Source organism: Chroicocephalus ridibundus, chromosome 1 (assembly GCF_963924245.1).
Source record: "Chroicocephalus ridibundus chromosome 1, bChrRid1.1, whole genome shotgun sequence".
NCBI lineage: Eukaryota > Metazoa > Chordata > Aves > Charadriiformes > Laridae > Chroicocephalus > Chroicocephalus ridibundus.
In genome coordinates this window covers 204,964,868-204,989,753 of record NC_086284.1, presented here as the reverse complement: position 1 = coordinate 204,989,753, position 24,886 = coordinate 204,964,868, and the positions used below count along the sequence as shown (strand labels likewise).

At 41.3% G+C, this 24,886-nt stretch overlaps 1 protein-coding gene across 1 annotated transcript in view; it reads left to right on the top strand.

The window, feature by feature from the left end:
• Positions 1-2,584: 2,584 nt before the first annotated feature.
• PRKAR2B (protein kinase cAMP-dependent type II regulatory subunit beta) overlaps positions 2,585-24,886 on the top strand; it is a 94,161-nt gene continuing 71,859 nt past the window's right edge. The window contains exon 1 of the mRNA XM_063323437.1: positions 2,585-3,245. Within this exon, the coding sequence (XP_063179507.1) occupies positions 2,918-3,245 (328 nt within the window). The 5' untranslated portion in view covers positions 2,585-2,917. The remainder of the gene's footprint in view (positions 3,246-24,886) is intronic.

The window sequence follows — 24,886 nt, the reverse complement described above, 5'->3', positions numbered from 1 at the left end:
AAAGACAAGGCTTGAAACTCTGTAGCTCCTTCCTTCTGCACTCTGTTCGCCATCCCCTGCGTGATCAGAAAAGATCTCATTCTTCCATCTCTGACAGAAGCAGTCCCAACCCCTGTCTGAGGTGTGCTGTCTGGAACTGTCACGTGGGAGACCCGTGCTTGCTATTTCTCAGCTCCTAGCTGTAGTCTCCTAGTTTTTCCACAACCTCCAACCAGGTGAAGGGACAGATTGACATGCAAAGCTGCTAAGCACGGTGTTATGAAGAGTGCATCTGTTGGCTAAGAGGAAAGGAGACAACACAACTCTTTATGTCGTTTTCCTGGTAACTGTGAGGGGAATGTTCTGCCCAATCCCTTTTCAGTACAGAAGGATTTTTGGAGGTTTTATATTCTCTTTCACGTCAAGATAATGTCCACAGCTGAACTAGAATGACACACAACAATTAGAAGTAACTAATAAAACTCACTGGAGAGGTGTGAACTGATACTCTCATTACCTAACTGTTCACTCTGCTAGACATAACACATTTTGGGACAGCTGTCGTCCTTATGAGGATTTAAAAGCAATTTAAATGTCAATGCAAGCTCCCTGGAACAGAAAGTATCTAAGGAAACCAGACAACACCAACTTCAATTACAGAGTTCACTGCCATCCTTTGAGATACACCAAAACTCAGGATAAGTCTCACTAGGCACAAATGTTTTGGTCTGTTTTGAAAATTTTAAAAAAGAATAATTCTTTAGAGTGCCACCACTTAGGAATCTCTTATTCAAATTATCCCAGTTTTGCATACAAACATCAAAGACTTGCTCTTGAGGATGTCCTCAGAGAAGCAATCTCCTTTCGTGTCTGGGAGGATGGGAGGCTCTGGCAAGCTAAGGAAGTCCTTGATTAGATGGCAAAAGACACTATGCTGCTGGTAAATTCCTAGAGTAATAAGAGTGCCTTGTCTGGCTAAGAGAAAACCTCAGGGATGACAATTCTTTTAGTCCTGGAAGGCTCCAGTAAATGGAATATTGTATGCTCACAGAACACGTAGTGCTTGGAAGACATCAACACTTCGCTTCCTGGAGGTTTCCTCAGAGCTTGGGTATCTCTCAACCTGGTCACAAACAGATCAGCCCTCCCAGTGGTATGAGATGGCTTTTAACTTCAAATAAGTACTTCATAATGAATAGCTGTAGGCTTTTCCTGCAGAGAGAAATGAAGCCACAAGATGTTGCTCAGAGGTATTCCACAGCTCCATTGGCAGAGGTGTCTCTTGCCTGCTACAGGGCAGCAGGCAATCACCCACGCATACATGGTTCACTCACTTCACTAATTTGCCAGGTCTATAACACTTTGAAGATCCAACTTGTGAACCGAGCTCCATTTCCAAATGCATACACAGGGAGCATTGGATTCCACTTGGAAACTAATTCAATTAAAAATGCCTTTAAGATCCAGATCTGTGTTAAAAGCACCATAGGGATTGCTGTATTTTGCTGTCACATTACTTTCTTGAAGTCATTTCTTTCAGCACCTTGCTACTACAAACCCGAATTTTGACTCTTATCTTACCCTGATGAAATAAGCCCCGATGAAGCATATTTCAAGGCAATTTGAGTAACTCCGGATGTTTAGTGAAATCAATTATCAAACAGCCAAGTAGTCCCAACCTTAGACTTGTTAGCAGTTAATTTGCTTGGTGCATAAAAATAAGATTGTAAGAGATATTTCTGGAACCCCAAAACGTTGGCCAAGTGTTCGGAGGCGATTACGAATCAGGGGGTGATGCAGTTTTCATGCATTCCAAGGATCTCACTTTCAAGAAGTGTTTAGTAAAGCCCTATGAAAAGCATGGCACCCGTAATTGCCACTTACTTACTTAAAACATTTAAGCTTCCTGGTGATGACAAGTGGCACCTACTTAACACTGTGCTAAGTAGTCTCTGCAGCATGACTTGGAAGGGTGTCTATGCTGAGCATTGGCACCCGGCAATGTTTAAATTGGACTTTTCCTTTTTTTTTTTTTTTTAAATAACAGTTGTTTCTTTCTCCGGCTAAATTTTCCATGGACCTTAGACAACCAGCTGACAAACGGCAGGTGTTTTCTTAGCACCGCATCACCCCTCTCATCCTAAAGAATATAGATAGATAGCGTATGAATGATGCGGGGAATATCTTTAAGGTAGTACACGCCCGAGAAAAAGCGCAGCAGTAATTAGCTATGGAATACTATATCCATGTCCACCCATTAGGAATCCCCGCCGACCGCCCGCGCGGATCCTGGATCCACCACGGTGGAAAGGCCCCCACAGCGCGGGGGGAGCCACGGGGGGCGGCGGTGCCCCGGCCGGGGAAGGGGGCGTGAGGCTTTCCCTCAGCGGGAGGCCCCGGGCGGCTATTAACAGCTGGGAGGGCTACTCGCCTGCCCCCGCGGCAGGGGGGGTGGTGGTCCGCGGCCGGGCCGGCAAGTCGACCGCCCTCTCCTCCCTGCCTGCCTGGCTCTGTCGGGGCGGGCGGGGGCGCGCTGCGGGCCGCAGTCCCCGGCGGGAGGTTGTCATGGTTTCCCGGGTCACATGTGTGCGAGGTTCCCCCGGCGCGGGGGGAGGAGGGAGGCGGCGGGGGCGGGGAGGCTTCAGTCACGGACGGGGCCGCCGTGCCAAGTGTGGGGCGAAGCGGAGCGAGAGGCTGCGGCCGCCGGGGCCGCCAGCGAGCCGCTGCCCGCCGCGGATCCGCCCCCCCATCCCCGCCCGCTCCCACCTGCGCCGCCGCCGCCCGCCCCTTTCCCCTTGCCCACGGGCGATCCGCCGGGCGCGCATCGTCCGCCGGCTGCGGACCCCCGGCCTCTCCCCCCTCCTTCTCCTCCTCCTCTCCCCTTCCCCTCTCCCTCCCCCTTCCCGGCCAGGCTGCCGCCCCCTCGGCCGGCCCCGGCATGAGCATCTCCATCCCGGCGGGGCTGACGGAGCTGCTGCAGGGCTTCACGGTGGAGGTGCTGCGGAGCCAGCCCGGGGACCTGCTGGAGTTCGCCCTCCAGTACTTCGGGCGCCTCAAGGAGGAGGCGGCGGCGGCCAAGGCGGCGGCGGCGGCAGCGGCGGAGAAAGAGGCGAGCGGCCGCAAGGCGGGCACCCCCGCGCCCGGCCATGACAGGGGCAGCCAGCCGCCGCGCCGGGCCCCCCCCGACGCCCGCGGGGTCAACTTCGCCGAGGAGCCCATGCAAACCGACTCCGAGAGCGGCGAGGAGGAGGAACCGAAGTTCCCGGGTAAGGGTCCCCCGCCTCGCCCGGCCCCGGGGGGAAGGAGGGAGCCGGCCGGGCCGGGCGGGGGCGGCTCCCTCAGGTGGGCAGGGGAGCGGCGGGGGGGTCCCGCCTCAGTGGCCGCACGGCTCCGTGAGCGGCGGCCCCCGCGCACAGGCCCCGGCCCCCGCCCCGGTGGTCGTGGGTCGGTGGTGGGGGCCCGGGGACGTGAGGAGCCTCCGTGAGGGGACAGGGAATGGGGAGGGGGCGGTCGCGCTCCGCCGGCAGCTCGCCCGCTTGCCCTGTCGCCAAACCAGGGAGCCCAAGGGAGGTTTCCCGTCTCCCGCGGCAAACTTGAACCTGCCGGGCTTGTCCGTTTTGTTCAGCAGGGCGGGATGTCGGGCACACGGGTATGGCCAGAGCCCCCGGCTCTGTCGCTTCTAGCGTATAGGCCTGTAACATTCCGAACAGCAGATCTGTATGTTTCCTTTTTTAAGAGCACAAGAGAGCAGATCTACATTTTGTCATTAGTCCAGTGTATGTCCACCTTAGAAAACGCCTCTCCTGGCTAGGTTACTGTATTCACGCACTTGATGAAGCGTTTCACATAGGTGGACTTACGTGTGTTTCAAAAAGCAGGGCACAATTTAAAATGTAATTTCTTCTTGGAAGCCAGGGTGAAATTGTCTGCCCTGGTGGAAGGGCCTGTGGAGCAAGCTGTGAGGACGGCAAAGCACAGTGTGCGCTATCTTTGTGTTTGAGGGTAACACCTATCTGCATGCAGCGAGGGACACCTTATCTTTGTGTGGCCGAGGGGCTTTATTTAGAGCCGCTGTCAGCCCACTAGATGGGTGGTAGCCATCTCTGAAGGGTGTGCAGCTTCGTCTTTGTGTCGTGAGCAGGCTAACGCAGGGGTCAGTCGGGACGGTTAGCTGCGGAGAGGTCAAGTCAATAAGGTTAGATGGAGAAGAGAAAGCGTCCAAGCATCTTTATCGTTAGCTTTTTTTGTTGTTGGTTTTTTTTTTTTGAGAACAGCTTGAAATTGAAGTATATCTTATCAGATTGTTGAAGCGTTCATCCCTCCAGGTCATGCTGGAGGTAGATTTGCTTAGCAGAGTACAGAAGCCGGGTGTTGGCTAGACGAAGATCAGTGCAGTTTTAAAAAAGAACGTCTTATGCGCGTTTTATCAGGAAAAAATGTAGATGTTTAAGAACTGGGTAAGTTTTCTAAATGCTTTATGTTGCACTGTAAGACAGTCGCCATTCTTTTCATCTGTTCTTTGCAGCTATACCATGTGTGTTTAATGGGAATTTGAATCTGTCAATCAGGGTCTGCAGATTTATGTGGTAATTTTGAACTCTAACGCTGATTATGTGAGAGTAGTAAAAATCTGGAAATTTGCTGTCTTTGAAAACTGAAATGGTGATAATGTGGAAGAACAACATTATTAGCTTAATTCACTAGCACTAGACGTGGCTTTCAAACATGAATTATTATGACACTACATGGACTCATTGGTGAATGGAGAACTGGAATGTTGTATGGAGGGAAGTGCAGAAACGTAGCTTGATTTATTGGCATGTAAGTGTTACAAATATAACTTTACAGGGTGTTTTAAGAAGCTTTCTGAGCTTTTCTAATGAATACCTGTAAGCAAGATTCTCTATATTGTTTGCGTTGTGGTCGTGAAGAAGGAAAGCCATTGTCAATATTCTCATTAAGGGACGTGGTAGAACGACTTGGTTTAACTAATTGATTTACTCATTTGACAAAAACCCTTTAAAATATCACATTTTTAAGCCTAACATGTTTTGAAAGTTTAATTGTATTATGGCTTGTAATTTCTGTCAGTTGGAATAATTAATAATTAAAAGTAACAGAAATGGAAATATTTGTGAAGCCATGTGGAAGGTGAATAATAAGTTATAGGAAATGATTGCTAGTGGTGTGCTTGTGTATGTGTGCAATGTGCAGGAGTGTGTATCTTAAATTCAAATTTTATGCATGCCCTGAATACGTATTCTTTTAAGGTAACATAACAATGCATCCGCTCAGCCTTTTGTTAATAACTGGACGTATAAAGGCTTGTATTCAACCCATTGTTTAAATGAGTTTAAATACCATTATAAAAGCATACTTCTTTTGTGCTTTTGCTTTTTGTAAGATGCAATTCTTGAACTTAAGTTGGGGGGAATTTCTTTTTTTCTTTTGCCTTTATGAATAATCAGATTGCTTCTGTATAGGCGATTTGTCCTGTTTGAATACTGCTTTTGTACAGGAGAGGAAAACAAATTGGAGACGTTTGTAAGCAAATGTAAAATAAAAACCTCTGGGAAGGAGTTCAGACCTGGTGGTGCTATTGTTTCTTTGTTAAAGCAGTACACTTGAAATGTCAAGCTGATGGTATTCCTTAATTAATTCAAACAGGACGTTGTTGAGAGCTCCTTCTAAATGCTATTGTCTCCAAGCCACTTTTGTTTTGTTTTGTTTTTTTCCTCTCCTTTCCCAGTGCATGTTACTACCTGCCTATAAGCACTGCAGTTGAACTCTTTGTCCATACTAGTTTTGTCCTTGAAACGCGTTTTGGAAGGTACATCAGCATTATCCTGTTTCAGAAATAATGATCTGAGGCATAAGCTGTGTTTAAAAGAAGAGAAAAAAAAAAAGGGGGGGGGGGGCAAAACCCCTATACTCAGGATTAAGAGTCATATGTGAAACATGAATTAAACTCTGTTCAGGTCCTCTGCTGTGTCCATTACATCAGTTGCAGAAATCAAATAAAGGTAGAAGCAGTTACCTTGTCTGGAGGGAGAACTTTGTTGTATTGGTGTTGTAGTTCTGAATTGGCACCTGGAGTTAAGGTGACCTCTGAGATGACATTCTTTACTGAATGCACTGCTTAATTTGGGAGTGATTTTTAGGTCTTTTAGTTGGGTTTTGGGTTTTGTTTTTAAACATACTAAGTTGCCCTACATGGGTGTATTAGCGTTTATCAGTGACCTCAACTAATTCCTACTAATACTAAAAGCAATTACTAAACTGAATAGAACATATAGGTAAAAATGAGCCTCCTTTTAGCAAATTCTTTTAACTTTTTGCAGGTTTGAAGTGCGTATTAAAATTTATTATACTGTGTCTGCAAAATCTGAAAATGCTCAGTAAGTTATTTGTTCTTTTACAAATGACTATACTTTTTACATTACCACTTATGTGTCAATGTGCAACTTATTTTGATGGGTAATAACCCATGTCATTTGTAACAGCTGTTTTTAAATATTTGGCATAGCTTAACATTCATATTCTATTTAGCCTTAATATGAATTAGAACAGATGTTTTTAGAGGTAACATTGCTGTTCTTTAAACTCAAAAATTGCAATTCCGTATTTGGTGTTGTGTAGTCTCTGTTTACTTTGTTTTTCTCATGTTTTACTTTGGTTTGTGTTGGTGTTTTTTCTCAGATAGTGATGTATTTGAGCAGGAAAATACTACAGCTGTTTCTTTCCTCCCCCATGTGCTTCTGTTGGTGTGTTGGTTGCTTTGAGTTCCTCCTTTGAAAACTTAATCTAGAAAATGCAAGTATCTATCTCAACTTTACTCAGATTATACTCAAATAATACGAGATCACTGCTCAGGTAAAACGTGTATTCTAGTTTACAATGTCAATGTTAAAGGCGTGTCTTTATTTTAGTTCCTTTATTCAGTCTGAATTGCTTTACATACATGCTGTTCATAGAAATCTTGAAATAGTAGGTAAATTGTAGAAACGAGAGTGTCAGAGAAGACTTTGCACGCAACCACATCCACACCAGCTTTGTGATGATAAATGGTGCTTCATCAGTTCTGTTAACCTTACTTATGGTTTAAACAAAAACACTAAACAGTTTTTTGCGCACCTGTCGTGTGATGATAATGGGTAGGTTAGAGCAGTGGAAGGGGTCAATGAGAGCAAGGGGGCAATGTAAAAATATGTATAGATTGTAGTAAGATATCATTAAACTGGGGACGATATAGAAAAACATGTGAATTTCTTAAAAATTTGTGTATTCAAATTAAAACCTGGGTGTTATGATGGGTGGTGGCTGAAAGCATTGCTATCTAATGTGTGCTTAGGCAACTTCGGGAATGAAGTTTTAATAATTTCTACTGTCAATCATCTGAAATATAAAAAGAAATTAAGCATTATTTGTATGGTTATAAGGACAAACCTAATCAGACCCAGGCTGGAGCAGCCTTACTGTGGATACAATTTAGAGAAGTTCCCAGTTACAGGTGAGTCCCTTGCGAGCATGTGAGCATGGCATTGTTGGTGCACTCCTTGGCGTGCTTTGGGCTACACCTCCTTGCACTTTTCTGAATTGTGTCCGGCATGGTTCAGAGCATACTGTGTGTAGGAGACCATTCGGGACAGGCATTTGGGATGCAAACGGCTTCTGGAGGGAAAGGAATTTTAGCCATGTGGACGGGTGCCTTGCTGGTTCAGTGGGCCTCGGTGGTCAGAGGATGGCCACTGGCCACTCTTATCTATAGTATACACAGTCATATAACCACAAAGCTTTCAATCCTTGCTGTAAATCTTCAGAATAATGGAGCTTTTTGAAATAATAGTTTCCAGTATTTTCGACAGGAGCAAACAAAAATATTTTCTTTCTGCCAACAGTTATTTTAGAAAGCAAACCTGAGCAAGTTGGCAGTTCAGTCTTTTTTTTTCTCTCTTTTTTTTTTTTTTAATCCCTTAATCTGACCCAGGTGTTTTATTCAGGTTGAGAGAATTACAGTCCAAAATCTTAGTTTGACTAAATTATAAACAACTAGAAATGTGAACTTGTATTGGGTAGCACTTAGAAGTCTTTATAGTACGGAGTATGGTTCCCTCTCAGACATGCATACATTTGTGATTGTAGATGAAAAGCATACTTTTGCTATAACCACTTTAAAAAAAAAAAAAAAAGTATGTTTGTGTTAAGAATTCAGTTGAAATGATAGCAGCCTCCACTGTAAAGTATATATGTATCCCCACTCAAAACAAAAGCATGGATGAATGAAGGTGTCTCTGCTGGCTATTATTTTGTTAAAATGTGTGCATTTAAGAGAAGCAGGAGAAAATTCCAAAGACCTAAGGACAGAAAATTAGTAAAACTATACCAAAAACATTTGAATTTATCTCCAGCTTCTTTTTCTCTAACGAAACAACTTGAACTGGTTTTGGCTGACTGCTCAGCTCAGAAAAAGAAAATAGCATTAATTCAGGAAGTATAGGAAGACATAAAGTTTTGTTGGCATGAGTTTGTAATGATTGCATTATGAATGATAAAGCATAAACAGTGTCAGTACTAACACTTGCACACCACTACTCACTTTCTTGCACATATCATGTCTGTTTTCCTTTAAAACTAGCTTCCTCAGGAATGCTCTGGGAGTTTTGTGTCACTTGCTGACTTTGGTTCAGTTTCCCAAAGAAATGTTACTTTTTTTGTTCCCCGTGTTTACTCCTGTTTATTCATTTACATAAATGGATAAACAATTACTTATTTATTTTTTTTTTTTAGTGACCAGAATAAAGATGTATCTGTGGACACTAAGAAAGTGTCTGTTTTTAGAATGTACTCCTGTTAAAGTTGTAAAAAACCAACGTAATGGCCTAATGTTTATAACCTGCACAGTGGTCCTTCACGCATATGTCAGTAAGTGAAGCTTGGTTTAATATGTATATATCTCAGGGTTTATCACTAGTCTGTTATGCAAAAGTATTGCATTCTGTTCCCTATTTCTGTCCAGTGAGATCCCTCAGTCTGAGGGAAATTGACCTTAAATAGTGAAATCTCTGCAGACTCATTGCCCTTAGCTGCTCCTGTAAATCTGGAACATATGGTTTGGAAATCGCACATTTAGGTCACAAGGTACAGATTAATGAAGGTACGGGCTGCTGCCCCACTTCTGGTTTTTCAAAATCAAAGATGACCTCTAGATTGGGAAATTTCATTTGTCAGGACACAGTGATGAAAGGAACAAGAAGGCAAGGTGGAAGGCAGGACATGGAGTCAGAAAAGGAGCCAGTGTGTGGTAAGGAAAGTGCAAAGGTAAAAGCAAGAGGAAAGAAGAGGGACAGAAGTAAGGGGAGGAAGATAGAAGAATAAGAGAGTACATGTGAGAGAGAGAGAGAGAGCGAGCATTAAATTATCTGCTTTTACTTTCTCAACCCAGATATAACCCTGCTCTCCTCATGTATACACTCCAAATTTATGTCCTGAATTTTCTACTGAAATTCTGTTTGGCTTATAAATGTATTTCAGAAGGGCATAAATACAAACTTAAACTAAAATTAGTGGTCAGTGCATTGTATGAATGTGAACTTGGTCATTTGCAATCTTTTAAATATTTTGACATCATCTTCTGTCACGTTACTGCATCTGGAGACTCATAACACTTATATTCTACTGAGTGTGTATTCTAATGAAAGTTTCAACTTGAGTTTTTCATGGAGAATCCAGATTGTTCTTGACCATTTTCTGTTTTAAAAAAATAACAGTAGTGGTCATCGTCAAGAAAGTCAATAGCCATGTGGGTGCAGCTGCAGTCTTCATAGAGAGTTAAGATGGTTTCGGTGCTGATGGCAAAATGAAATATTGAATAGTACGTAACAAACAGTTTGTGAAAAGTCCGTTTCTTTAGTGCTTAATAAAAATCACGGTGGTTATTTCACCAACTATTATTTTAATAGAAGTGCCTGAAAGTCATGCTGTAGAAAAACTATTCCCACTCCAGGTTTGAGCTTTTCTTTTGAGCTTCAAGTGAGTGTAATTATGGAGAAGTTCTGTGCTTTAAAAAGGTGATTTTAAAAAGGCTTTGAGAAAAAGAGGCATTTAAAATGGCTCAGAACTCTCTGTTGCTGGAATAGGTCTTGACGTACATGAATTAGAAGAAAAAGAGGTGATCTTACTAGGGATGATACGTTTATCACATGGACTTCTTTTATATTGTAGGTTGTTACATGGATGTGGGCACATAAAAGATTAAGTCCGTGTACATGAGTTACTATGTGCTAGGTAAATTCGTTAAAAGAAATACACACATCTATAGGTAGATATTATTACCATAAACATCAATTATGCTGTTGCTTGAAAGCAATCTTATGAGAATTCTACAGGAAATATATACTTTTTTTTTTTTTTTTCTTTGGGACAATTGATGATGACACATAAGGCTAGATAGCTTTATGGAGAGGTTTTATGCTGAAAACTCTTATCCTTTCAGGGAACCCTTTCAGGCTAATCCTTTCACTTGCTGGGTAGGAATGATAACCTGTTTACTTCAGGAAACTGAACAGGACATTCCTACATCCATGTAAATTTTGATCAAGACAAGTCATTACAAACTTTGTGTTTTATCTAATTTTTTGCTTTCTAGGATACGTTTTTGTTCTGTAGATCCATTTTCAGTCATAGCACTAAACAAGATGTTGAAGAGGTGAAGTTTGCCTTTGAGTGTCCTTTGTTTTCTCTTTATTTTTTACTTTTCTAATTGACTGGTGTTATTGCATTTTTCCTTGAAGAAACACTTCATGTTTGTCAATTCTATTTTTCATTTAAAAATTCGAAGAGCTCTATTTCAAGTTTTTGTGCATTTGGTGATAAAAATAGCAGAAGTACTCACACAGAATTTCTATTTCCATCTCTAGGCAGTGTAACACATGAATCCAGATTTAAATCGATTGAGCAAGTAACCTAGAAGACGTACAGTTTTGGGACTACATCAAAAAGATGATGTTAATCAAATGTCCAGTGCCTTATTCAGAATTTTAAATGATACCATCTCACACAAAAAAGTGAGATCCGAAATGAAGGGAGATGTAGACAGGCAAGGGTGTCTGAAGTGCAAGGGAGTAAAATGCTGGTTGTAGGCACAAGGTACCCACTGAGTGAACTGAACAACAGCCATATGGCAGTTCGCCATCCTTTCCATAAAAGGCATCCTTTTAGCATTGCTGCTCAGAAAAGTAATTTACAGACCACAGATAAAATGAGGAAATGATAAGGAATGAAACAATAAAAAAAATATACCTAAATTTTAATTTAGCCTTGCCTTATTGTACTATAACACTGTGGATAATGGAAGGCAAAGTGGTAAAACAAACATGCTGTAACAACAGAAAGTGTTTTTCACTTGTATTTTTGCCTCTTAAATTGCTGTGCTTAATGATATTAATATTAAGAAAAAAATCATCAGAGCAAGAATTTGAAGCTGAGAGCTTGCGCAGGTAAAAACTGATAATGAGAATAGCTTTCTTACACATACTGTTCCAGTTATTTGACTAAAGTGGTTTTTGTAAAGCCAAGCTAAAAGGGCCAATTAGTAAATATTATGAAGACTTCCTTAATGGAGGGACTCGAAAATTGCTGTATAAAATAGCTTTTGAAAGGAGAAGTAACATGATCTTTCCTGCTCAGAGTTGTTCCAGATACCATCCTGCCTGTATAAAGATCTTTATAACAGCATCAAACCCTTCTGAATCCCTGTGATGCAGATGTAAAATATGTTTTTATAAATAGTGATAGTCTCTTCGTAGCATAACTTTTTAGCAGACATGTCTATTGTAAAACATACCAGACAGGAAGAAATCGTTGCCCAACACTGGAAAGAAAACATTCTTTGCAAAGCCTCAGTATAGACTATAAATAAAAGATGTACAGAATCCTCAGTGTTGGGATGGATACAAGCTGGAAGCAAGTGTAAACATTCAGACTTGCTAGCCTGAGAGCGCAGGCTAAAAGGTTTAGTGTGTTTTCCCATTTTGATTTTAATGATAGAGTTGTAATGCTAGCGTGAAGAATAAAATCCATTGCTGCGAGTTATAAGGCATTTGTAACTCTTGCAGGGTACGGATTAATTTGAACTCATGCTGTCCATAGCAGCATTATTGTGGCCTTTTCTGATGTCCCCATGAATGTTTATATACTGTCACCGCACTGATCTTGTCCTTTCTAATTTGTTTCCCATTACTTTCAGTCCTGAACTTGTTCCCTTTTAGATCCTCTCTCTGAAGCTGTAACACTTCTTTTCATTGATGCTTAAGGAACTCCATAGTTAGGCCAGTAATTGCATTTGGTAAAAAGTGCAGACTAATGTCTCAAGTCCTTCAAATAGGTGTTGATCAAGAAATTTTTACGTTTTGATTTTAAAGGTTTTGCAATGTCTACAAGCTAGTAAGTATGTTTAAACACTCTTCCTGGATTAACAGTGATTGACAGCTTTAATGACAAAAACTTTGTCTAATGGAGAGCTGGGACTGTCCTGAGATTTCTTGTCTTCCAAAACAATGTTTGTGGTACTCATCCCACAGTCAGAAACAAGCAAGGTGTATACTATAGACATACGTTACAATTTTCTTAAGGCTTTGAACAGAATGTTTTCTACCATTCTAATGAAACCATTTTGTAGTCATGAATGAGTTTTGAAAAATGTAAGTTCTCAATTATAGAAACTATTAAACATTAGAGGGACAGACAATATTTGTTTTTTTTTTTTTTTTTTTCAGTTACGCCTAATTTCTATTGAAATTGAGGAGTTAAGATCCAGGTACCTTTATAGATCTGCTTCTCCAGGACTCTTTTTAGTACTAGGCCCAGTCATCATTTTATCTTTGGTTCTGGGTGGGGTTTTTTTCCATTTTTAATGCATAGTGTTTTCTCTTTCCAGCCATTTCGTTCAATACCTTTGAGTAACGTTCAGACATCTTTCTCTAAAAGCCATTTTTTCGCTGATAATTTATCTGTCTCTATTGGTTTTTAATAGGTACTCAAAACATGAGAAACTCTGATCTAGCCTTCACCACTACATTATTTAAGCGTTTGTGAGGTAATTTAAATATAGAGTTAATAGCCTTCCTTCCTTCCTGTTGCCTCAACCTACAGGAAATATTATTTAATGGCTAATGCACATATAAAAAATTGGTCTGAAAGTAAATAGTTATTTATTCTTAGATACTACTACCTTCAATTCTTGGTAAAAAATTATCATCAGTATTTATCTGCATGTCTCCCTTGCTAATCTGTCAGTTTTGTCCTTCTACTGGAATGTAGCTGCTGCTGGCAGTTGAGGTGGGAGTAGACATAGATTCATTTCCATTATCCACCTTGCAAAGAGAAGTAATTAGTTCTTCTGGTTTTTCTTTCTTAGGAACCTGAATAAAGTGGAGTCACTGTTTAAAGTGCACCCTAGTCTGCTGTCTCTCTGGAATGTATTGTCATATGAACATGGCCCGTGTGTAATTATTTCAGCTTATAGCCTCAAAAAAATTAAAAAAGAAGAGAAACAATTTCATGCTTCTCTAAATCCATCCCTCAAATCATTGCATTGAGCACAGATGCAGGCTTTGGCGTGTATAAGGAGATTGGGAAGCCTTGGGATCTTGGGAAGCCTCAATCGAAGAACAGTTTGAGCTCGTGAGAGAAGGTATGCTTTCCATGCAAAAATGAGGCGTTTGTCCTTTTCTGTGGCTTCGTTTTTGGGGAATTTTGGGAGTGTGGCACACCCTCTAGAGTAAAGTTTCTTAATGTGTACTTCTGTAAATACTGCTAGAAAGACCTGACTTTCATGCTACTGCTAAAATTGGATCCAGTCATTGATCCATTTCCACCAAAGAGAGGGTTTTCCTGGGAAGGTTATACAGAGTATAAGAGTAAAGTAATGAGTTGCAACCTACTTCTTCTATCTCGGCTGTCATTTTTGCTGAAGGATCTTTCTCATGCACTGGATTTAAAAACAAAACAACAACAACAAAAAAAACCCACAAAAACCCAAATGGTAGTAAGACACAGTAAAAGACTGTGACAGCATTTCTGGTTTTCACCTTTTGTTGCTCTTAAGAGAGTGTATCAAGTGTTTTGTGTTCCTTCTTTTGCTCTTTGCAATATGCGAAATTAAGAAGGTTGCTTGACCTGCTATTTATACAGAAGCTCAGTCAGTGGCTAACATCCATTTCCCTTGTTTTGAGATAAACGCTTATTTGCAGTTCTGCTTGACAGTAATGGAAGATAAATCACAGAAATGTGTGCAATCACACTTCACAATAGAAAGGAGGCAGGTTGATATTTACAATTTTAGCACAACACTCATGGTCTTTATAGCTGTAACACTAGGTAATGGAAGACAATCCAGGAGTGAGTTGAAGTAAGGTGCGTGTATAGGCCTTTTGGAAGAGGCAAGTTCTGTAAGATCCAGATCATTGGTATGAGCCTGTACCTCACTGGGTGCTTATTGGACTGTACTTTTTTCTGTTAGAAAGATGTTTTTATGTCTGACAGAATTCTGCCACTGTAACATCCAAATCCTTGACAGAATCAAAACAAAGCATGCAAATGAGCTTCAAAAAGAAATATCCTTAAATCCGACAGGTTAAGGAGCCTGTTAGCCCTTCTCCCTAATGAAGCAGGCTGTTTGTCACCGCTTCTGGCTGGGAGGTGACAGACGCAGGGTCCCTTTGGGGGAGATGGCCCTGGGTCCCTGCCCCCGGGCGGGAGCTGTCCAGGCGGGTGGTGCTGGAGGCTCCCACCGGCCGCTGGGCACCACCTGGGTGTCTTGCCACGGGGAATGGGGGAATTCAGCTGTTGAGCAAAATTGTTTTTGTTCTTCTTGTGTGCCTAGAGACTTCTATGCTATCCAAGATGTGTTTTACTTCTGAGGAAGGAGTTATCATTCATGGCTGTGGTAGAAGTCAGTACATTGCAATCCATTGTCTCACCTTCAACTTTATTGCAAGTTCCTCTTCAGTGGATTTTATTTTTTTTAATGTTTTATTTTCTGAAGAAATAATAAAACTGACTACACAGCACCGAACATACAAACTGGCACATACCTCTATTATTTCTTCAAGTCATAGTGTAAAAATCATAGTGTAAAATTATTCCAGCACGCTAATTCGTTGGTATGTGTTCATTTCAGCTGAGGGAAAACCAAAACAAAACATGTCTTATGGCCTCAAAGAGCCAGATGGTGTATGACATGGAGTCGATATCATACCTTTGCAACATTTAGTTTTATTCAGCACAAAACTGGAAGCACATTACTGAAGGTACGTTAGAGTGTTCAGATAGGGGCAGCACCTGAATGCTTGTGCTTCAGAGCCGTCTAGTACTGGTGTTCGGAGCCATCTAGTACTGATTAGCAGGTTGACAGGCCAAATGAGGCAGACCAGTACTGAATTTCTGTGACCTTTCCTTTGTGGTGGATAGCAGTTTGGTGTCAGCTGCTATTTTTCACAAATTAGCAGGAACTTTTTTGCTTTAAGACTTTCTTAATTGTTACATTTAAATGAAATTGTTCAGCAAGTTCAGAAGCTGGTAAAGGGAGCGAGCAGGAAGCAGGTGGATAACATAGCGGTATAACCTTTGCTGTGAACCAAGGTGAAAGAAATGAAGCAGGAAGGAGTTTTTTCTGGAAATGAGGTAGTTATTACTGACAGCAATTAATAGCAACAGAGCATGCAATAGCCCTTATTAATTGCTTTTTTTCCCCCCAGCAATTGGTATATCATTTGCAAAATGAAATTACTCTTGCTGGTTTCCAGTGTTTAAATTGTTTGTGTTTAATTTAAAATTGTTTGTGTTTAATTTAAAATTGACAGATCAAATTCTGTGGAAGCAAGCTCTTTCCTCCTAAATTTCAAGAATAGAAACATAATTGCTATTACACTTGTGGCAGTTACCTGTTACTGTAACTGATACTCAGAAAGTAATAGAGAGGAGTTTGGTTATTGCTGAAAAGTATTTCGTTGTGATTTTTGTTTTGTTTTCATTTGGAAAAGGTACAAAGGTCAGAATATAAACACATGCACTGTTTTAAAAATTTAAAGGCAGAGCCAAGAAGATTTACGCATTCATTCCGGAAACTCTACTTTATATTTACTTCTGGCTAGGAACTGACATTGTTTAACTTGTGTTCTGCGTTCCAGGACAAAACAGTTTATAGAGCTGTAGAACTACCCTTTTTTTTTTTTTTTTTTTTTTTTTTTTAGTGAAGGCATTAGTTTAGCTTTCATCTCAATGTTAGAGTTTTTTTTATGGAGTACATTTTGGGTAGTAAAGTTCATTTTCTCTATAAAACTAGCCTCATACTTCATCTTGCACAAATTGTGTGTTAGAGATTCAACAGTTGCAATGTTTCCTAAAGATAAATTCTCTTAGCATAGTTTACGTTCAATGTTGGTTTCTCTGTTTATAGGGCGAGGAATCAAATGCGTATAACTGATTGTACTTCTGGGAGTGGAAAGAAGGTTGAAGTTTTGTAGTCCATAATTGGAAAGTCACACAAATTGCAGTTAGACTGTGAGATGAAACTTGCCACTGGATATAAACCGTCACTTTTTTCTGTTTGTATCAAAAGGAAGTTTAATCATAATTTGAAGTTTTAAAAATTTCTTCTGATGATCGGTAGTTTGGATTTCCAAGATAATATGTATTATTATTTTTTGATTGCTGTTTTCTATTGGTCAAATCCTACATATTTTATGCAAGTGGTTTGATTTCTTAGTAACCTCTTGTTTTAATAGCAAAGAGGATAATTTGTCTCTGGAGCTGTGAAACAAATGAAACAGGCATGTTAATCAGAATTATTGGCATGTCTGTAAAACTGGATAGCGTTCACCTATAGTACTTACAGAAATTTTAAGGTCATGATATAAGAACACCTACAGGGCCTATGAAACTATATGATTTAGAAAATACATACATGTCTATTTTTATAGACTGTCCTGATGAAGCTCTTACAGTCTGTCAAGTTAGTGATAAACACATTTTTAAATTAGTGTATATGGTGCAGTACAGTAACTGAGGGCAACTTTTCCCATATCCAACCAGTCGTAAGAGATACTTTAAAAATTTTGCAAAAAAAATTTCTTTAAATACTCTGGGTGAAGTCCACAAGAGAAAGGAATTGGGACTGAAGGCTAAGGTTTGGTCTTTTCTAATCTCATCTCTTGATAATCATCCTCTAAAGAAGAATGATCCAGCAATTAAAAATAGGGCTCTAAGAGTTAAGATAAATTTGGTTAAATCTCCATGTGTGTTGCAGACTTGCTGTGTGCATTTCAGTAGTTTGTGCTGTATCCCTGAGCACACACTGTAACTTGGTAAAATGGAATACTTGCTGTCCCCATCTTTCAGTGACCTTGTAGCAATATGTGTGTGAAGGTCTGTGAGGGGCTCATGTAGCATTGTTTGCTTGCAGTATTTTAAAACAAACTCCGGTATCTAGAGTCCAGGGTTTATGCTAGAATTTGAGAAATTTTTGTCTGGCGCATCATTTTTTCTAGCCAAATGTAGAAAACAATGGGTTTATCTTTCACTGAAATGTGCAGGAATACCTGAATAATCAGCAAAGCTCTTGTAACGAGAGGAAACCTATATGGCCTGTTTAGCTGCCTATAAAAGGAGTACCAAAATGCAGAAAACTTTATTGAATTTTGCCATTGTCTTACACAGGTTATATATGAGCCAGTTTGCCTTCTTCCAGATTTTGTCATAGGAAGGTGCCGGTGAGGTTGTTGATAACCATGATATTGTGCTCTAATGAAAAGAAGAGCATATTCCCAAATGGGCATGAACACATTTAGGGGAGTGTGGAGGCAGAGCCACAGGACAGGCTGGGGATGGAAACTCTGTGTGAGCCTGAGCGAGTAAGAGGGATAAGGAAAAGGCAAAGCCATTTGCTCAGCCAGCAGATGCCCCCCAAATGATCTGCCATTGCAGGGAGTGGAACATGCAGGAGGTGACCTTGGGTAGCTGCATCCACAACAGCCAGTCCTTCCCAACCGGAGCAGGCCAGCACAAGCACAACCTCACAACCTCAACCGCAAATGCAAAACTGTCTTGTCTGCACACTGAAGAGATTGCATTGCTTGATATTCCTAATGCATACTGTCATTTACCAAATTGTTTATACAAAAGACAGTTTGTGGTTATTAGTATGGGCTCTTGTCATATAACCATTACGTTAAACAATATGCTTTTCTGGTCATGCTTAACATGAAGGTCATGTATAGACCCAGCCTATAAAACTTGAATAAATTTGTCTCATGTCAGTGTTTTTAAGTTGTTGTTTGTAGTGTTGTGTTTTGTTGGTTTTTTTTTAAATCCACTACTAGGATAAAAAATAGAATTCAATTATTTTTTCTTGTACAAAGTAATTTCAAAAAAAAAAAAGTAGCAGTAGTACTTTTGTACTACTAGTGTTCACTTCTAGTACCCTAATGTGGATACTGGGAACATAAGTTAAAGGTATTGTTTATCCTGAATTTATGAAGTTGAGTGTCCTTTTAGTTTCAGCAACTTTCTGAAGCAGTCTACTTTTTTTTTTAAATTGTTGAGAAAGCAAGGAAGAAATGTTAGAAATTTACAAGTGTTTTACAAAAATGGATTTTATTTTTCCCACTGAGTGTATAATGTAAAAACATACATATTCCAGTAAATTGAAAGAGGTACTCTAGTCTGTCTTCTTTGTAGACACTTGAACATCCAGATCACTAGGTCGGAGTCAGGCATCGTACCCGCTTTTTAGCGTGCTTGCTTCCACATTGACTTGCCTTCAAGAGGAGAGCTTTCAGTTCTCGTCCTTGGAATATGGCATGGCCTGGGGAATAGGGCATTTTTTTTGGAGGTGTGGGTTGCTAGTCTGACATGGAACAAGTCAGGCAGACTCATCCCTTCTTTTTTGTTTCTCCTTTTTTTGGTGCAGTCTTGACCTTTTCTGTTTACGTGCTCTAAAGGAAGTAGAATTTCTTCAAAGGCAGTGGAGGTGGGGGGAGGACGCTAGACAGGACAAGTACCACTTCATCAGACACAGAGTAAAGAGTTTCTGCCACGTTCCCAAAGCAGAGAGTCTGAGCAAGACTCCAGATCTCCAGCAGCATCTGTTGGTCTGCCTTCATTCTGTCTCTGTATACTTATCTGTTCAATACCCAAATGTCAAATTATCTGCCCAGGTACGTAACTGTAAATAGACAACACGAAAAAGTGTGGGTTGGACTTCTTGGATGGGCCTGGAGGGAAGGGATCTTGGGGTCGTGACCACATACGTTTGTTACAATTGGTTTTAGCAGTATTTCAGGTAATGGTGTCATTATCAAATGTAATTTTGCTAGGGAATCAAAACTGGGAGCGTAGAGGTTTTATGCTATTTTTTTTTTTTTAAGCCCTCTGGTGGAAGACCATTATTTTATGCCAAGAGTTACTTCATTGCCTGATGACTAATCAGCCCGTTGGAGAGTTTATTATCAAGAGTCATGGAAAGTTGGCCCCTGGTAGGAATCTCACAGATAGTTACTGAAGGAAGTCAGGACAACATTCTCAAGCTTCGCTAGCCAGGAGCAGAATGAAATGAGAGTGAAAGTGATTGTGATGCTGAAGTTTACTTACAACAGATGCAACTTTTCAAATGCTGCCCAAACTGTTGAGCAAAATGGAGTAGCACTGAAAAATCCAGTACTTGTAATTACTGGATGTTTCTGAATGTGATCCCAAGTAATGAAGCCATAAGACATAATAGGATTCACAGTTTTAGATAGCCTCACTAAATGTTTTTTAATGTGTCATGGTTTGGGCGGTAGAGTGGCTTGTGCCAGCGTGGGCTGAGGAGTGGCTTGTGCTGGTGTGGGCCATGGGGTGACTTGTGGAATTTGAGTAGCAGCAGTGTATGTCATATAATACCATCTCCTGCACCGATTTTTTTAATAAGAAATCACCCCTGCAACACATTCAGGAGAATCAACAACAAAATCCTATTTTTAAGCAAGTAATGTTCATTCAAAATCCAAAAGGTTTCCATCCCATAGCTCTGATAGTGTCAATTTGCTGTAAGCGTTAAAGGGTAAAATAAACTTTCCCCAGGTAAAATCGAAAGTGTAATTAGTTATAGAATCTGTTACATGATGCCCAAGATATGCAGGTAAAACCATTGTCCAAGTTATCATATTATAGATCTGTATCCCAAACCACAGCAGAGCAGCACATTTAAACCACCACATACAAACACAAAGAGCAAATTAACCATACGGCATATTCAGCAAGTTGAGCAGTGTTGCATCAATTAACTTTAAACAAAGCTCTCTAAAGGCACGATGTAACATTTAGCTTAAGAACGACAGGGTATGAGCTGTCTTTTTTAATTTCTTAGCAAGATGGAATTCTAACTATTCAGGCAATCTGTCAGAGCCTTGGTCTAGCCCCTTTCATGCCCCATGTTGGGCGTCAACAAATCTGTTGTGGTTTGGGCTGGACTGGCCACTGAGACCAATGACAGATGCTCTCCTCACCACTCCCTGAAAGGAGAGGAGGAAGAGAGAGAAAGAGACTTATAAGTTTAGAAGAAACTAAACTGCTTTAATGAAAATATTAATAGTAAAATAGAAAGAAAATAATGAAGTGCATACAATATAGACAAAGCCAGTGTCAAGCTCCCAGGATGATGATCATGTCACTGGCAGGCACTGGGAAAGTGACAGACTGGGCTCAGCGGTGGATGGGAACTGGATTACGGATCTGGAGTCAGGAATGTATGATTTGGGGTCAAAGGCACATGACCAGACAGTCCTCCTCAGAGGAAGAGGGCTGACCCTTTGATCCTCAGTTTTTATACTGAGCGTGATGCAGATGGGGTGGAATACCCCCTTGGTCAGTTTTGAGTCACCAAAACTGTCCTGTCTGCTCCTCCCCACAGGTGGGACCCCTCTACGGTTTTCTGCTTCTGACCCTCCAATGGGGCAAATAACAAAGTTAGTGTCCTTGGTTGTTACAGCAATAGGTATAAGCAAGAGCCTCTCTGTGTACCATTCCTTGGCATTAGCTATGAACATAGGCCTTATCACTCTGGGAGCAAACAGTGTCTGAGCAATATGCTGTTAATTTCAGAGAGTTCAGTTAGAAGAGGCTTAATTGCAAGTAAAGTTACTGAGCAGAAAATTGGTTCTGTTTTACCTCAAACCAGGATATAATGCTGCTGCAGTGTAAGAAGTCGTCAGTTGACAGTAGATAGATCTTTGTATTTGCACTTTGACCATCTCTCTGCTTGCGGACATTGTTCAGATGCTACCAGTAATCCCTGTTTCACACTAACGAAACAGAAGGTGCTGAGGTAAATTGATGTCTGCAGCTTCCCTTGGCCACTCCTGGCCTCTCTTGCACAAGTTAATTGATTCAGGAGAGAAAAGACATATCTTACTAACCTGTCCATAAGGTCTGTTCAGGCTGTGGGATTTCTTTGACTTCTCCATTCTCTTGAGAAATGAGTTACTTGGTCTCAAAGGCTCAATAATTGGGGCACACGTAGTGACTCAGTAAGAGGCAGTTTGAGAATAAAGACTAGATTTATAAAGGGGCTCAAGTGACAACAGTTGTTATTATTATGCACAAATTTTACCTTTGGGGCACAAAAATCTCCACACCAAGTTAGGCAACTGAAGTCTCTGTTTCATATGTGTTCTGTGTAGTCAGGGCTACAATCCTGGCGTGTTCTGGGGAAGTTTTGAGTTGTTACCGTGGAAGAGAAAAACAGTTTGAGATGAGTGCAAGCCTGGAAAAAGAAACTAAACAAAGGCGTTATACCATATATGCGCTATGTTATTTGCCGTCGTTTGCATCTTGGCACTGGGACAGCAACATGGAGCAGCATGGGTCTGTGTTGGGTCATGGTCATACAAATCCTGGTGCAGTGGTATCAAGACTGAGTACAAGACAGAAACTGTGTTGTGCTACATGTTAAGCTCTGAGGTACAACATGTTCTGCATACTTACATTTGTGAGAAGAGGGATAGCCGACAATGGGGTATCGTGTTCCAAAACGGAGAGTTAGCTGTTCAAGGGAGAATTTCAGGATCAGGATGATGGTGATCGTGGAGATGAGGTTTGTGTTGTGTTTTCCCTTTGTTTGTTCAGTAGCTGGCTGTCACAAGGCAATGGGTACAAGGAAGAGTGCTGTATGGTCACTTGGAAAGTGGTCATCCCTAATTACCAGCATTCTTTACCTGCCCAGTTATGGGGAAAATAACAGATAGTTGTGCAGTTCGGGAGGTGCCATTTTTAAGATCCTCAGTAGATATCCTTCTGGGTAATGGAAATCTATTAGATAATGGACTTTGCTTACATAAGTTTCTGTATCTCTTCTGTCATCATTAACAGGATGATATGTCTATGTGGTGCTCCTTTGTGTGGTTCTTGATAAATAGAGAGACCAATAATTTGTTTTCTTGCAAGTCATGGTAGCTCATTGTTGATGGATTTTTACCATTATCTGCAGTCCTTCAGTTGGTCTGGCAGGTTTCGTAATGTCTTCTGTAGCACCTGCGTTGCCGGTGCCATGTTGACAGTACAGTGTGCAGGTAATTCAAGATTAAGCCTGCAAAGATTTGTGGAGTCACTTAGATGATAGAATCATTTTGGTTGGAAGGGACTTTTAAAGATCATCTAGTCCAACCTCCCCTGCAACGAGCAGGGATATCTTCAACTAGATGAGGTTGCTCAGAGCCCCATGCAACCTGACCTTGTATGTCTCCAGGGATGGGGCATCTACCACCTCTCTGGGCAACCTGTTCCAGTGTTTCACCATCCTTATGGTATAAAGTTTATTTCTTACATCTAGTCTAAATCTTCCCTCTTTTAGTTTAAAGCCACTACCCCTTGTCCTAACACAACAGGCCCTGCTAAAAAGTCTGTCCCCATCTTTCCTGTAGGCCCCCTTTAAGTACTGAAAGGCCACAATAAGATCTCCCTGGAATCTTCTCTTCTCTAGACTGAACAATCCCAACTCTGTCAGCCTGTCCTCATAGGAGAGGTGTTCCATCCCTCTGACCATTTTTTTGGTCCTCCTCTGGACCAGCTCGAACAGGTCCATGTCTTTCCTGTGCTGAGGGCTCCAGAGCTGGATGCAGTACTCCAGGTGGGGTCTTACCAGAGCAGAGGGGGAGAATCACCTCCCTCAACCTGCTGAGCACGCTTCTTTTGATGCAGCCCAGGGTATGGTTGGCTTTCTGGGCTGTGAAATCACATTGTCTGCTCATGTCCAGCCTTTCATCCACCAGTACCCCCAACTCCTTCTACTCAGGGCTGCTCTCAATCCCTTCATCCCCCAGCCTGCATTGATACCAGGGTTGCCCCGACTCAGGTGCAGGACCTTGAACTTAGGTATCGCTGTCACCAGGGATTCTTTGGTGGCCTTCTCTACCCCCTTCCTTGATTCATAAAGCTGTTCATGATGGTCAACCTGAATCACGCCTGGGGTCTCTATGGTTAGTGCATCATCACTAGTCTTACGGATGTGGGTAATGGTTTTGACTGTCTGAAAGGGAGGTAGAGGTTTGCATTATTAAAGGTGAATCTGTATCCCACCTTCTCCCTGGAGTCATGTTTGCATGCTGTCCTGCATGTTTGCAAAAGTAAATGAGAGCAGATATTGCAAGGGTACCGAAGGCCTGTGTTAAAGTGAGTGCAGCTACCAGCACCAGATGTGCTTCATTCACTTGTCCCTGACATCTGGAAAGGCCAAATCGTGAAGGGTGCTTTGGCTAACAGCTTCACCGTAATCCCTGACAGCTGCTTGCAGTAACTTAGCACTGCACATATATGGAAAGTGAACAGTAACTTTTTTTTTCTCTTCTTTCTCCCTCTGTCTTCCCCCTCTTTGTCTCAGCCTCTCAAATCTCAGTGGTGGTAGCACAGCTTTTATGTTGCTGGTGTTATCCAGGCCTGAAGCCTACGAGTACAAGGACTTACTAGAAACAGAAAAACAAAACCCCCAAAATAATCCAAACCCTTTCTCAGAAACTACACTCTGACCTGTGGGACCTGAGCTTGGGGAAGGTGTCAGCCACCAAGCTAAACGACTCCAGCGGATGTGTTTCCAGCTGGTGGGAGGACACTGGGACCTTTTCCTTTTGTTGTTGTTTCACTAGCTGGTTTTGTTGGCTGCCAGACAACGGACAGTTTGTCTAGTGGTGGGAAGTATATTATTTGTAGGCTGTTAAACCAGTGAGACGTCTGACCAGGAAACAGGCGCTATGCTCTGCCTGAGGACTGTGTTAGGTTCTGTCAGTCAGCGTGCAGGAGTCAGGAAGCACCATCCTGCCAGAGGTATCATCAGCAAATTTCTGAGGAGTTGGCATTTATGTGGTAGGAGTCAGGACAGGATAATGCTTTGCTCTTTTGTTATGGCTTTTCTATTGAGGTGCTTGTGTATATATGAATATATTTATTCACTTTCTGAAACAGTCTTAATGCCATTATTCTCATTATAATTCAACCAATAACACTTGGGGTTTGGGCTTCTTTTTCTTTTTGGGTCACTGTGCTCTCTGATGAGGTAAATCTCTCAACTTTTCTCTAAAACCAAGTGGGGAAAATGTGCTTTGCCTCATGATCTGAAAGCTACCAAAATTGTCTGTTTTAGTTCTGACCAGCTGAGAATGAATTATCATGAATGCAAGAGAAACCTCCTTTAAGTACATAATGTTCCTAAAATATGCAAATTTTAAAATGCACATCGTCCAAAATCTTAAATTTCACCAGGAAGTGAATAAGCATGCAATGCAGATTGTAGATCATACATATTCATATACTTCTTCATCAAGGTACTTTGTAGCGCAGGTTTCTGCTAAGGTAGTCCTGGGAAGCAGGCAGAGACTTTGTA